This window comes from Felis catus, chromosome B2, assembly GCF_018350175.1.
Source record: "Felis catus isolate Fca126 chromosome B2, F.catus_Fca126_mat1.0, whole genome shotgun sequence".
Lineage (NCBI taxonomy): Eukaryota > Metazoa > Chordata > Mammalia > Carnivora > Felidae > Felis > Felis catus.
The window spans coordinates 141,197,159-141,211,862 of record NC_058372.1 but is presented as its reverse complement, the minus strand read 5'-3'; the positions used below and the strand labels follow the sequence as shown (position 1 = coordinate 141,211,862).

Below are 14,704 nucleotides of genomic sequence, written 5' to 3'. Positions count from 1 at the left end.
TCAGGAGTCTTCTCCCTTCAGATCTTATGGCCAAGAGAAGCAGTGGCCATATGTTCACACCATTTGGTAAAAAATACACGGAACCAACAAAACAAGCATTGCGCTTATGGGTAATTTTTTCCTCTATCATGCTAAAAGCGTATTCCTCTTCAGTGCGTAGAAGGTATCATATCATTTTCCCATGGGAACAAATAGCCTCTGGTGCTAGACCAGCATCTTTAAAGCTACCCTCCAAACGTATGCTACTGGTGTCCTCCCCATATGTCCCTTTTCACTTTTCATTCCTCAGGTGTCTTCCAAGTCACAATGGGTGAATGAAAAGGGAAACAGGAAAGCTAAGAAACTATTACGAAATTAAAATCCAAAATGTCTGACAGGGGCACCGAAGAAGTCATCTGTTAGGCAGAATATCCTCCAAGCCAGTGAAGCTTCCAAGAACACCTAAGATAACAGGGTCAAAGGTCATGCCAATTCCTACTAGACAGGCCAATTCCCTAGATGACCAGGAATTCAATTTTAAACGCTAGCGGGGGCTGGGTTGACCCCAACTTCTCATCAAGGATCGTCTATGCAAGCCCGCGGGCCTAATGGAATTTTTGGAAGAAATTTAAGTTCCAATGCAAATTTCGCAGTATATTTGAAGGCCCAGAAGGGCAGAAAAACCTGCCTGACATCTTCTGGGAATCTTAGTCTTTGGTAGAGTATCTGGTGTCCAGTAGGGACGTCATCATGAATTGCCCATAGGAATTCACACGGCCTTGGGTGTATGATGAGGAGGGAGGCCCAAGAAAGGCTCGGAGGACAGAAACCCGGAACATGGGCTGGAGTGGGTGGTAGTTACGTCTGCATCTCGACGCAAAACACACAGATGAAGCTCCCGAGGATTATGAGGGCGGCAGTAAGGAGACACTCTTGGAAGAACCTGCCATATGACAGAGCACTGCCCAGACTTCCCAGATTTTGTTTTAAATTTGCACTTATGTTCGTTTCAATGGAGGAGCATATGACATTATGCCTTGATGATGAGGTTTTACAAAAGACCCCCCTCCCTCTCATCTGTGGCCAATGCATAACACGGCTTCTGTTTTAAAAGTCCCTGTATCCTCTGGAGTTTGCACAGAGCTGAAAACATTTCTCAGGCAAAGCACCCGTTCTTGGAAAGGGGAGATCTCAGTTTGGCTCCAGCTACTTTGCGCGTCAACCTATGCTTCTGTTTCTGCAGAATGGATGTTATCGTGCTCTACACCAAGACTTCTGCAAAGACAACTAATAGCCATGAAATTCCTTCAAGTGCAAGAAAACATCCAAATGTGAAATGATCACCACTTACCAGGAAGCGGTGTTATAAATGCTGCCGGGTTTTGCTGAAGAAACTGCTTTTGTTTGGACAAGGATATCTTCAAGGGGCTGAATCCAAGCTTAGGTTCTTTAAGTCCCTGGAAAAATCTACAGTGTGTAGAACATACAGGTCCTGGGCCATCAACGTAACAAATTTATGCAGAAGATCAAAGCTCAAGGTTCATTTATTTACCTGACCTTACATTACGCTCACACAGAAATGAGGAACGTCCTGAATTCCTTTTCGGTAGCCCACAGAAACATGGCCCAGCTCCAGCTAAGCATGAAGACTAGAGTTCCTTTTCTCCAGGAAAGTTCTCTGCTCTGTGCCCCAGATGAAAAGGAATAGCAGAGGAAAACATTGCGGTCAGCCACCTGCCGGAGCTGACCTCTGGACAATGTTCCTGGCCGCCGTGTTATTTTAGGAGGGCAGGGGAGGGGCAAGTCTGCTGCACGACTGACTGTAGTCCAGACATAGTTCCCTGAGGCCTGCGACGTTAAAGCCTAGTGCTTCCACCCCCTCTGGATGTCCAACTCCCCAAACTGACCTTCGTTAGAGAAATCAAGCACGATCACCTTGTGCACTAGCCACAGGCAGTCAATGGACTAACCCTTTATGGATTTTACTAAAAAACCCCAACCAATAGTCACGCAAACTGTGTGGCTGGTTGTGACAATGGGAAGATACTCTCTTAGGTGAGATTTTAAACTCGCACGCACATGCTTTAAGGCACCCACCCAAGGAAGAAGGGTGTGTGTGTGTGTGTGTGTGTGTACGTTCAGGGTGCATACACAGTGATCACACGGGATATCAGGTCTTTATATAATGCCTCATTTTATCCTCACCAATCCTGAGATAGGCATCACTCCCATAGTACGGGTATATGGGAAACTGAGGCTCAAAGAATTTAAGTACCTTGCTCAAGGTCACAGAGACGGCAAGAGATTTCATGAAATCGCCTCCAATGGGGGCATCTGAATTTCAGTGCAAGGAATAACGCACTCTGGACAAGCAGGGTACACGGAGGTTTAGAAGTGAGGCAGTATCTTCCGCTAACGTGTGCAGTCTACCAAAGCTGTGCAGCACGTTTAGAGGGAAAAAAAGGTTTCAAGGTTAATTAAGTCAGGAAATGCTTGGGATAAACAGGCTTCTTTTCTGCAGGGTTTCTCAGTCTTTAATATGATAACATGGATTACAGATGGCCAAGAAGAGAACACATAAGGAGTTTCGGGATGTTTTTGCTTTTGTTTTGAGATCTCTTCTATTTCTTGGCATATGCTTTGAAAAAGCTGGGGTAAAACTTCACGTCCCTGAAGTCAGATTCAGGAAGAACACATTTGATGGTCTTACCCCAGCTTCCCCTCAGGGTTTCATAGGTTTAAATCCCAACGTGAATTAACTTGGTAATTTGTGGCATTTTAGAGGACTTGGAGCATCATCAAACAAAAGCAGGACTGGAAAACAGGACGGAAGCGTGAGGCATGGCGACGGGAAGACAGGCATGGACACGTGGGAGGGTACGTGGGACTTAAGAACAAAAAAGGCCTCGAGGGGCGTCTGGATGGCTCAGTTGGTTACGTGTCTGACTTGACGTCAGCTCAGGTCACGATCTCACGGTTCGTGAGATGGATCCCCGTGTTGGGCTCTGTGCCGACAGCACGGAGCCTGCTTGGGATTTTCTCTCCTTCTCTCTGCCCCTCCCCCCTTCGTGTTCTCTCCTTCTCTCTCTAAAAATAAATAAACTTAAAAAAAAAAAAAGGCCTTAAGGGGGGCCTGGGTGGCTCAGTTGGTTAAGCACCTGACTTTGGCTCAGGTCATGATCTCAAGGTTTGTGAGTTCGAGCCCCACGTCGGGCTCTGTGCTCACAGCTCAGCCTGGAGCCTGCTTCGGATTCTGTGTCTCCCTCTCTCTCTGCCCCTCCCCTGCTCACACTCTGTCTTTGTCAAAAATAAAACATTAAAAAAAAAGGCCTTGATATGGTCTTCTCGTACAGTCTCAATCAATTCCTAAATTTCCCAGGGCCCATCAAGCAGCCTGGCGTCACGGTCCCAGGCTACCATCGTTTGGTGCCCTCCAGACAGGCCCTCCTGCGTGAGCAGGAAAGGAACCGGAGGCTCTTGAGTCACGTTTTAGAGCCGGAAGGGGCCTCAGAGACCATGCTGTCCTAGGACCTGCAGGTCAGGCTGTCACTGAGCCTCGACTCAGTCCCCTTGCTTTTCAGTCCAGAGCTCTTCTCCACACACTGACGTGCTATAGAGCCTTACTTTATTTTGTAGTCAACAAAAACGTGCTAAGTGTTCTCAGTGCATAAACAATACATTTGGAAGACTGTCTCGGGAATCTGTCTGACCCGAAAGACGAGAACGTGACCCAAGTCTTCATTCGCGAGGGACTCCTCAGGGCCGAGGGCTGAGGCAGGGAGTGCTCAACACATCTCTGCTGAATTAATGCAAAATGAGACATCTTAGTAGGTTATGACTATCACCAAGAAGATTTCTAGGCATGTTTGAAAGGTCGTCTGACTAGGAAGTTCTCTGCGGTGCCACGGAGGGGCGGAGGGCAGGGGCCGTCGGGCGGCCGGGCCTCCAGATCTCCAGACAAAGAAGTGAACCCAGCAAGAAGAAGATGGGTTGTTTGGATTGTCATTTTTGGCTCATTTAATACCTTCTCTGCTTCCTTGCAGGTGAACAGATCATAGGAATCGGTACATGGGGTTTGACGGGAAATGAAAAGATTTCCAACAGTTTCTAAATGGATGGATTTCAGGGCAAAGGCCATATTCCTCATATACCTGAGAAAGGTACTTAGCAGCTGACGCTGGGTCAGCCAACTGCTCACACCCCCCTGAAAAAACCATTCTCTATTCTCACTTTGCAAAAGCAGTGTAGCTAGTTTCTGAATAGGCCACATTCACCAATAAAAACGGATTCTCTGTCATTCTCGACCTCAAAACAAAACATCTGAATAGTCATTTCTGAGCACGTGCCACCCAATATCTCTTATGTGACATTAAAAAAATGCACTCGAATACCAACAGATTCAACTTTATAGCACCATTCCAAAATACTAAACTTTCTTTGCACCTTTATTTTTATCTTTTTTTTTTTTTTTTTTTGTACACATTTAAAGTACGGGCATCCTGTAAGTTTCTGAAAAGCCTCATAGAAAAAAAAAACCAACTAAGTTTTAGGACAAAGCAAGAACTCAGTTTGTAGGCGGGATGATCTCAGGCAGGTTGTAAGTTCTTCATGGGCTTCTGCAGTCTTGATTCTGGGGTGAGAATGTAGAAAGGATGCTAACGTCTTCCTGGATTATTCTAGAGGTTACGTTGCGTATCGGTATGTAAAAACTTGTTGCTCAATGGCCAGACTAGGTACTGATTACAACTCAAACCATGAAAACAACAGTCTTTTGTAATGATTTTACGCTTTCGGTTGACAAAAGAAATTGGGGTAGTGGATGGCTTCGGAGTCTCTGCACACCTTGTGTTCGTGCTCTGTAAGAGCGACTGGACTCCTATCGATTCCCTCTTGCAAATCTTCGGTAGCTGAAGCTCAGAGCACTACAATCTGTTCTCAGCAAGCAGGTGTACTTAAAGTAGAATTATAAATGGGCTTTTAATTCAACATGTATTTGGCTGCCTCGTTAGGTACGAAGGTTGTGCGACTAAGTAATGTGGGGGCTGACAGATGAGGACACTGCTCGCAGAAAAATCTGTTTCTCGTGACACTAGCGTCACGTTTCACACGCCGGTCGTGGCTGCGTGCTCTTGTCTAACTCTTCCAGGTGCAACCCCGGACAACGGGTCTGGCGAAAGGACTTGGGGTTTCTGTGTCGTGACTGGGAGGGTGGTAAAGAGGTAGAGTCAGAGGGTGTCTGTCCGCTAACAGCTGGATTCTGCAGCAGTTTCAAAGAGATCGATTGTTACGCGATAACAGTCAAGGACCCGGGAAGAAAAGGTTTAAATTAGAAGTGACCAGTATTAAAAAGCTACTGTGCACCAGGTAGGAAGGAATATGAGAATATTAATATGCCCTGAAATAGAAATAATCACTTTGCACTATGTACACCACATACAATATAACATATTCTTTTTAACATTGCACAATATAAATATTATACACGGTGGGGTAAACTAAATGCAAAATACCTCTGAGGCACACAGAAGAAACGTGGACTAGACTGAACTCTGATTAAAATCAAGACGGGGTTAGTGAAAGGCAGAATGTTCTGCTGTCAGGCCAGTGAGCTCCTGGGCCGGCAGCCACCTCCCATAGATACTGAAGATTCTCAGACCTCAATGTCGTTCGCGTCGATCGCTTCAAACAAAGACTCATTAGCTAAATAATTGGAGAAAAATCGAACTGTTGCCCCCCCCCCACTCTAAAGCAGGTCAACCCTACAGGTCCCTCCCGACCTCAGGGTTTCGTGACAGGGACTCTGTTAGTCCGCGGCTGTATTTCCCCTATTTCTCGTGGATAACTTGGTTACTATGAAACCACTGGAAGGAAACTAGAACAGTATTCAAGAACACCCATCACAGTGCTTAACAAGATTTAATGTACATTTATTCTTAACATGTGGAACATATAAAGATTTTATACTGAATAAATGATATTCATTAAGCCAGAGGAAAAGGAGGAATTTACATCAAGTTTTTTTCTTTTTTTTTTTTTTAAACTACATTATCTTGAAATACAAATGTGGATTCTCGTCACTGAAAAATCTTTGAAGTTGTGTTTCTTCCTTTTAGTTGTATTTTTTTCTTTTTTGTCTGTACTGGTAACCATTTTCTAAATCAATCCATATGCAACCATTTCCACACCTTGATTCATGAAGCAAATTGTGATCAGCTGCTCTCCCGAAATAGAGCATGACTTTATACATACAGAAACTTGTACATTACCCTCTTTTTTTTGTTTGTTTTTTTTTGTTTGTTTTTGTTTTTTGTATTTTTTCTTTTTTTTCTTTTTTTGGAGATATGGCCCTAATGAAAAAATATATAAAATAAAAATAAAAAATTATTTAACTCTACCATCGCTTCGTAGTTACCACATCATGAAAAAGAAACTAAAAACTTTGTACTAAAAAAAAAAAACAGAAAAAAAGAAAAGAGAAAAGAAAAAATGAGGGTGTGTTTAATGTACAACTTCTATATACATCACAGCCCACAGGCAGTAAAAAAAAAAAAATATTTAAAAAATGATTAAAGGAATTGTGAAGAACTGTCACGTGGAAGGTCCAACGACAGACGGCAGACATGACTGACGGTAGTGGTGAGGAAGCAATTTCCGTTGATCGTTGTCAGGTATGTGTTTTCACTCTTAACTTCAAACGACATTGTTTTTGCTCCTAGCCTAATGGAACCATTTTCCTGTGGAGAAACCAGTATCATTTCATAGTTTGACTACTGACTGACACACCTCCTTGAGCCCCTATTCCTACATCTCTAGAAGTAGTTTCTATTGCACAGAGCTTTGGGTGATGGGATACAGTTTTGTTTTGTTTTGTTTTTTTCATTATCTGAAGAATGACATGCCTAGGAAGTTGATCACTTTTTCACCTTTTTTGCCTCAGTGTGGTGAAATTTTCCCATCTTAGCATCTTTCGCCGCGATTTGTTTCATTAAAGTCAATTTGCTTCCCCAAAAATGCAATACAACATGGAAAAGAACATTAAAAAGAAAATCTGTGAAAAACAACAAGTGACCTTTGAATGCACTAGACAGCAACTTTGGTTAAAAAAAAAAAACAAAAACAAAATAAAAAACCCCAAAAGGATGTACTTATACACACAGACAGCAAATATTAATTTCATAACTGTTCGAATTAATTATTTCTTTAATTCCCAATTGGTAAATAGTGAATGGGGCAGAGGAGCAAAGATTTTCTTTTCCTTCTTCCTACGCTGGATAAACAAGAACAGAAAACAGCCAGTTATACGGGAGCCTCTAGTTTTCACTCACACATGCTGCCTTCTCACTGATGTCATAACTGCCCAATCTGAAACAGTACATCACAGATGACAGACGCAACCAGAGAGTTCAGGACGGCTGATATCGAGATATCCAGCAATCGACCCTCGTGCAGAAGGAATTCCGAGCGGTTCTCGTCCACCCTGGCCATGGCCAGCAGAGCCTTGGCCGCCCTGCACATCATGTCCACGCTAGGTGGTTCTAGAGGCGGCGGCTGCATGTGCATGAGGTTATGCTGGCTCTGCTGATACTGGGCCATGGTGACCCCGTCCTCTAGGAAGCTTATCAAGTTTCCGATGCTTCCCTTCTGCACAGCTATTGCCCTTGCTGCCAGCGCGTCCCCTTGGGCAAGGTTCGATAAGAGCGCCATGGACATTTCTCGACAGACTGGGTTTTTGCGATCCCCAACGTACCTAACTAACGTAGCGTAGAATTTCTCCTGGCGACTAAATGGAGGCGTGGCCAAGATCAGGTCCACGTTGTTGTCCTGGATACTGAGTTTGCAGAGGGTCTCCAGCACAAGTCTCTGAGGCGACAGGACAGAGTTGGGTCCCACGGTTGGAAAGGGGTCTTGTGCCTCTGCCGACGGGCACACCATCCAGTGCAGCAAGCCGTCCAGAATCGGCAGGCAGATGCTTTCTGTGTACGCAGACAAGTCTAGTTGCCCGGAAATGTTGGCCAACGTGACCAGCGTGTTGTCCCTTAGGACCTCCAGGCAGTCCCACCACCACTCGTCTTTGCTGCAGGCCACCCCTTTGTCCTCGTCTTCCTCTTTCTCGTAGGTCTGCGGCGCTCGCTTCCTCTCTGGATGCTCGTGGTGAAGGAGAATCAGCTTCCCCAGGATCAGCACCAAGCCTGGATGTTTGGACATTTCGGCGTCATTGCCAGGCACAAAAGACAAGCTACGGACAATATTCGACACACAGATGCAGCGCTTGGCCAGGGAATCCTGCCAGTGCGCGATGGTGCAGAGAGGAGTCTCGTCTCGGCTCCTGGGCTCGTCCTCCAGCAGCTTGATGTTCCGGTGACTTTTGGCTTGATGTATCCCAAAGGGAAACTTCCCGCTCTCGGTCTGGGTACCAGGGTTTGCATCTTCGGGCAGCGCCCCCGGCCGAGCACAGAGGACATCATCGATGGTTGCGATGATGCTCTTCTCTTGCTGCTCGTCAGAATCGCCTTTTCCTTCCTGCTCTTTCTTCCTCCCGGTGGAGCTCAGAGGGGGAGGTGGACGCCTGCGAGGAGGAATTTCCATCTTGCTCTCAAAGTGAGTCTGGATGTGCTCGGTGGTGTCCCCCCCACCAAGCTGCCAGTGCAGAAGTCCGCTGTTGAACTCCTGAACACGACCCAGCTTGTCAGATCGGTCGACCACAAACAGGTTGTTCTTTTTGACTATCTTTATCGGGAGCTTGTCGAACTTGCTAGCTTGCCTGGGCTTCTCCTTCGGATCCGCAGTGGCGTTGGGAGAGGCCAGAGTCGAGCTGCTCTTCTCCTCGGTCTCCGTCTTCCCGTCGTCCTCTTCCTCGTCGTCCTCCTCGTCGTCCTCCTCGTCATCCTCCTCGTCCACACACTCGGTGCCCTCCTCCTCTTTCCCAGACTCGTCGGCCAAGGACTGGCCGTCAGCTCTCTTCCCCGCATTGTGATCAAGTGCTTTTTGGCTGGGGTCTCCCACCTCATATTCCGTAAGAATTCCAAAAATGTCAATTAGGCATTTTCTAAAGTACTCTACTAAAAGTTCCAGAAATCCGGACAGCTAGAGAGGAGGACAAGAACAAGAATGGGGACAATGTCATAACCTCACACGGGGACTGAGAAGGGTAACAATCCTAATAACTATCAATACATTTTTAGGGTGATTTTCACACGATTCATTTCCTTTTTGTCTGGGCCAAGAAAGAGAAACCATAGATGGGTGGGAACCGTCTCCTGAATTTTACGTTGTTGGCGAAACCGCACGTTTTTTATTTGCTGCTTACTTTCCTACTCTATCAGTATGGAAACTTCCGTGTTATTTTCTTACCTTTAATAGTATCAGTGACGGACTGCTTTGTGCTCTTTATCTTTTCTTCTGATTTAGGTACAACACACTCCATATTAGAAGAGTGGGAACGTGGATTTTATAGACTCATTCACCCAAAGTGAGTCTGTTCTCTTCTGCTATTTATCTGAGACTTGCTTGCCTGGATTTTTATGGTTATTATTCTTAGGATTTTATGGTTATTTTTGTCTCAGGTGCCATAGGTTACTCTAATTTACATTCTCCATATATCTTTGGGAGAAGATAATTTCAGCAATGTAGTAGCTCATAAACACAGAAAATTAAAAACAAATCAATTTAGTCCCTGATAAATGAATTAGAATGTTTCATCGAATGCAATTTTACATTTCAGTTATCACAACTCTAACTGAAAGACAAAAGCAACTATGAGAACCAGTTTTGTTTCCTTTAAGCGAATGTGTGCATCAAGAAAATCAACACGCTCCATGATTAGCAACTGCCCCAGCTCCCCGCCCCCAGCACCCGCGCCACCGCGTTTAGGGATGATAAAGGATTAATAAGGAAGGCAGGAGTCTTTAATGATAGGTGTTTTGGAAATCAACCATACTTTCATATCCTGCTGTCAGTTTCCTGAAAGTGGGGTTGAAACAATTATTAAGGAGAAAGGGGAAACTGAGGTACTAACCACAAAGTACTCACTTTTAGGGGATGAAGGCACACAATTTTGCAAGTGAAGGTTTGGGCGTTTATCTCCCCCCCGCCCCCACCACACTTAAAGTGAACTTTTTTCCCAGGGCAGGGGAAGGGGCGAGTTACCAAAGCAATTCTGGTTACTAAAATGGGTGATCAACAGTCGTTCACCCAACAGAAGGCTGAAAGGCAATCACTCTAAGGGAGGCGTACACATTTTTAAATATTTTCTGTTACAGTGGACTTCAAGCGATGTTTATAACCTTATTAATACACTTCCTATCAAGTGAAAAATTGCCTTTCAGGGCTATCATGAAGGACTGAAATGTGAGAAGAAAAGACCAAGTGGAAGATTCTGGTCTAATTTCAACAGAAGCAAGGTAATTAGATGTTTTGGTTTTCTCCCCCCAAAGCAGAGAATTGTGCGTACTCAGTAAGGAGAATTGCCTTTTCTTGTTTTTGTTTCTACATATTTCTTTACAAGTCTGTAGCTTAGTTGGGCCATTTCCCCTAACCCTCTGCTCCCCTTCTCTCTTCTAGCGATTAATGCTGGAAGCCACACCTTAAGTCTAGCACTGAACAAAGGACAGCGTTAAGCTTACTAAGATTAGTAGGCTTTTCAATGACTCCTTCAGAATAAGGTGGGCAGAGGCAGAAAGGAAGGAAGGAGACCAAGAAACAAGTTTGGCCATGAGTTCACAACTATTTCAGCTGAATGATGGGTATACGGGGGTTCACCAAGCTGTTCTCTCTGCCTCTCTCTCTCTCTCTCTCTCTCGTACATTTTCTATAACATTTCTTTTTAATTAAAAGGAAGGGATTATGTCTCACTGGAAAGCAGAGTATGTCCCGTTATAAGCTCTTGCGTATTCAGCCTGACTTCAGCACCGGCTTCGTGTCTGGATTACCTCCCACCAGCCTGCTGATATTCATTCTGAACAACAATTACTTTCACTGTTATCTATGCCGCACACACACATACACACACACGTGTGCACAGGGGACTGTTTTCTCAGGAGAAGCACACGTATGCGTGTGTTTATTATACTGGAGCCTGGAAGGAATTATGATTCCCGGATTAAGCGCCCAGACGGCTCTACATCTGTAACAGCCACGAGGACGGCCCCGCGTCCCGGGGTGCCCACCACTCTGGGCACGCGTTCAAGCATGAGCTCCTGAACTTTCTTGTTCTACCCCGGCCCTTGGCTGGACGGGCGCTGGCATACCTGGGAGAGACTGAAGGTGGCGACAGTGCTGTCATCGTACAGGAGAATGTTAATGGTGTCCAGAGCCCACGTACTTTCGGCCAAAAGACCGGACTTGAGGGACATCATCACACGCCAGGCCTCAGGAGTAACTAAAACCAGGGGAAAGGACAAGGATGAGGTGAATATTAACTCTGTGCATGAAAGAACAGAAAATAACGAAAGAAGAAGAAGAAAGAAGCGGGGTGTCGAGTGAGGTACTGATTTCAAACAAACGTGCCGAGGCGCAGTTAAACGCGATCGTTTCCAGAATTCACACGGAGGGGACGGCTTACTAAGAAACTGCTGTCGTTTAAGATCCTTTGGCTTATTGGTTACACACAAGCCCAAAGTGCTTCTAGAGGTGGGAGTGCTAACAAGCACAAGGGCCCTTTCTCATCTCCGATTCATTTCCTTTAGTCCCTAACGGACTCTGTAGTGACGCAGCAGAGTGTTAGTAATGGAGTCACAGCAAAAAAACTGGTTGTCTTCTTTGGCCCGCTCCATTCCCAAATGTCTCAGGGAGGCCCCTCTGGCAGATCTCTGGAAGGCTGGTGAGTATGCGGCAGCACATTCTCAGATACAGAGTCTTGATATTCCCTTGCTGTCCTCTTCTATCCGAGCTCCTGCCCTCAGAACATGCTGCTGACAATTATTAGCACTTTGATGGTTCAGATTTTTCAACAGCTTGGTCTGAGCCAGGGGATGGGAAACAGAGCGACTGCGCTTTTCTTTCCCCCCTTCCTGTTACCGAAGAAGAGAGAGGGGGGTTAGAGAAGACGTTTGCAGGATCTGCCGTAAGATGGGGCTGGGAGAAGAGGCCCGCGATAGGTCTGAAATTTCTGTCTCGGGAAGCGGGCGGAAGCGCATGCCGCGAGCAGGCCTGTGCGGTCAGAAGTCACCAGGGCCACAGCCAATGCCAGACATCAGCAGTGATCTCCTGTGCTGGGGGGGCCGTGGGTTTCCACCTTTAGGTTGATCTCATCTACGTTTCCTATTTTCTAAGAGGCACACAAAACTTTTCTAACAGAAAAGGCAAACTTCCTTTTTAAAATAAGGAACATAGGGGCGCCTGGGTGGCTCAGCCGGTTAAGCGTCCCACTTTGGTTCAGGGCATGATCTCGCAGTTTGTGGATTTGAGCCCCGCATAGGGCTCTGTGCTGATGGCTCGGAGCCTGGAGCCCGCTTCGGACTCTGTGTCTCCCTCGCTCTCTGCCCTCCCCCGTTCACGCTCTGTCTCTCTTTCTCTCTCTCAAAAATAAATAAACATTAGAAAATTTTTTTCTTTAAATAAGGAACATAACTTTCCCCAGGCTGAAGACAAACACTGATCTAACATGTGCAAAGACATGTATAAAAATTTAAATACATTTATGTGCACACGCATAAACACACAGACACATGTGCATATTTTTACGTATATCTTTCCATATAGAAAATGGTGCTCGGTGTCTGTATCTCCTCCTTGTCTCCAGCACCCCTCTCTATAAAACTCCTTACTTCTCTCTCCCTCTCTCTGTACAGGTCCTTAATTCTGATGGTTGAAAACATCTCTAATATCTTTGATTTTCTAGTCCCTGTAGTAAATGATTTCAAGTCAAGTGATTTTGAGATTTTTGAAAACTTTTTTGTATGACCAAGATCTATAATTTCCTTTGCCGTATTAAAAGGACTTCAAAAATAATGCAGAAAAACTGTGCGTCCTCCTAGACGTTCCAGATCTCTAATTAGCATTCAGAACATCCCAACAGAATGAATAAACACGATTTGCACCCGACTGAAATAGCTTCTGGGCCCATATCTACCAGCACCGGGTTACCATCAATTCTATACATCAAAGCATATCAAACTCCGTATATACTATATATTTATCTACGTATCACATGCAGGCTTCTACTTTTTCCCGGGGAAGCTCACGGTCTGTATGTTGTTACCAAAATTACAGAGTGGCTCGTATTTTCTCAGGCCACCTCAGCATTTCATTAGCCTCTCGGCTGTTAGGCTCACACTGCAGAGATTAAGTGCCTGGTTAAGGTCAAAGCTTTAAGCTCAGAACGTGGTAGTCGCTGAGGATCCCCTGGTCTCTCACTTGGGGCTCTACTCTCGCGCACAGATAACGCTCCTGTGGAAAAATCCCACGTCAATTCACGCTCCTCTCGGGCACTGTTTCTGAACTCGGATCAGCAGCTTCCAAGTATTGCCCCTGCGTAGAACCACCGCTTGACAGCTTGTCGTCCTAAGAACTTCATCCCTCTGAGATTAACAGGAGCTAGATCTAAGCTAACGTGAAAATTCTAGAACACAACTGGGCTTCATTTCCAGACCGAGCCCGGAACGCTTACCGATATCTTTTGAGGTAATCTTTCGCCTTTGTTTCAAGACTGGCTGCGATGCCTCGACTGAGCCAGGAGGGAAGGTGATCTCCCTTCGGATCGGGGGTGGCTGGGGGGGCGGGCCCGTGACCTGGGCCGTGGGGACGGTGGGCAGGACCTTCTGCATCTTCAGAGAGGGCAGAAAGGGAGACTTGCTGGGAGACATGCGGCTCTCCAGGGAGCGCTGGAAGGACGCGGGGCTGGGGGCTCTGGAGATGTGGTTTGGCAGTGATGGAGGCGTCTGGTAGGATGACTGAGGCGGGCGCGTGATGGGCTGCATGGAGGCGGGAGAGGACATATAAGGCTGACGTTGGCTGACGTGGGAAGGCCACTGGCTCTCGTGATTGATCCTTTGCTCAGGTACCAGCATATCATCCGTGCGGTTCATGCCTGGATACGGCGGGGCCTGGGCCGGGCCCCCGGGGCCCTGCCGGTTCTGGTAGGGGTAAGGCATATCATTGCGCGTCGCCCACATGCTCTGCTGAGGCCCTTCGCTGGAGGACGACTGCATGGGGCCGCCCATCATGGGAGGCGGGATCCCGTGCGGCTGCATCTGCCCGGGGCCCTGCACCCTCTCTCTGTTGTAGGGGTACGGATACTGCCCCTGGATGGGCCTCCTGTCCGGTCCGGAGTAGGAACTTCCGTACTGGTTATACATCTCTTGCTGCTGGCTGCCGAACTGCATGTTGTACATGTCTCCCTCGTGGCGTTTGGCCGGAGGCCCATACATGCCGTCCATATGGCGTTTGTAATTCTGAAATTCATATAAAGACAAATCACACTGATGTGCTTTTACAGGTATAATCACACACTTAAATTATGCAAAACAGTTATTACCTGGCGGAATGTTCATTTCAAAATGGGTATGGGAAGCTCCTGTGACAACTAAGGACTAACAATTTAGGCACTCTATTTCCGGATTAGGATACCACATCATGGACTCCGAAGAGGGTTTCCAAAGTTTGTTTTCGTGTGCTTGGAATTTTCTGTGGGGAAAAGAAAGCTTCCTCTCTCTTTTTCCTGGTAGGTATCTCTCCTCCCTTTGGGGATTTCTCAGGGCTGCAATATAGGAGGACGTGGCTTTGGAGA

At 46.2% G+C, this 14,704-nt stretch overlaps 2 protein-coding genes across 11 annotated transcripts in view; one reads left to right on the top strand and one right to left on the bottom strand.

Annotated features, from left to right (window-relative positions):
• LOC109500119 (SH3 domain-containing protein C23A1.17-like) overlaps window positions 1-4,272 on the top strand; it is a 47,218-nt gene extending 42,946 nt beyond the window's left edge. Inside the window, exon 4 of the transcript XR_006598435.1 lies at window positions 4,023-4,272. The gene's annotated coding sequence lies outside the window, so the exon portion shown is untranslated. The remainder of the gene's footprint in view (window positions 1-4,022) is intronic.
• A 1,613-nt stretch (window positions 4,273-5,885) lies between these two features.
• The window catches only part of ARID1B (AT-rich interaction domain 1B), a 443,873-nt gene continuing 435,054 nt past the window's right edge, over window positions 5,886-14,704 (bottom strand). For all 10 annotated transcript variants that reach the window (XM_045058284.1, XM_045058282.1, XM_045058281.1 and 7 more), the window contains 3 exons: window positions 13,586-14,369; window positions 11,226-11,356; window positions 5,886-9,063 (listed from right to left, as the gene is read on the bottom strand). In XM_045058284.1, the coding sequence (XP_044914219.1) occupies window positions 7,327-9,063; window positions 11,226-11,356; window positions 13,586-14,369 (2,652 nt within the window). In that variant the 3' untranslated portion in view covers window positions 5,886-7,326. The remainder of the gene's footprint in view (window positions 9,064-11,225; window positions 11,357-13,585; window positions 14,370-14,704) is intronic.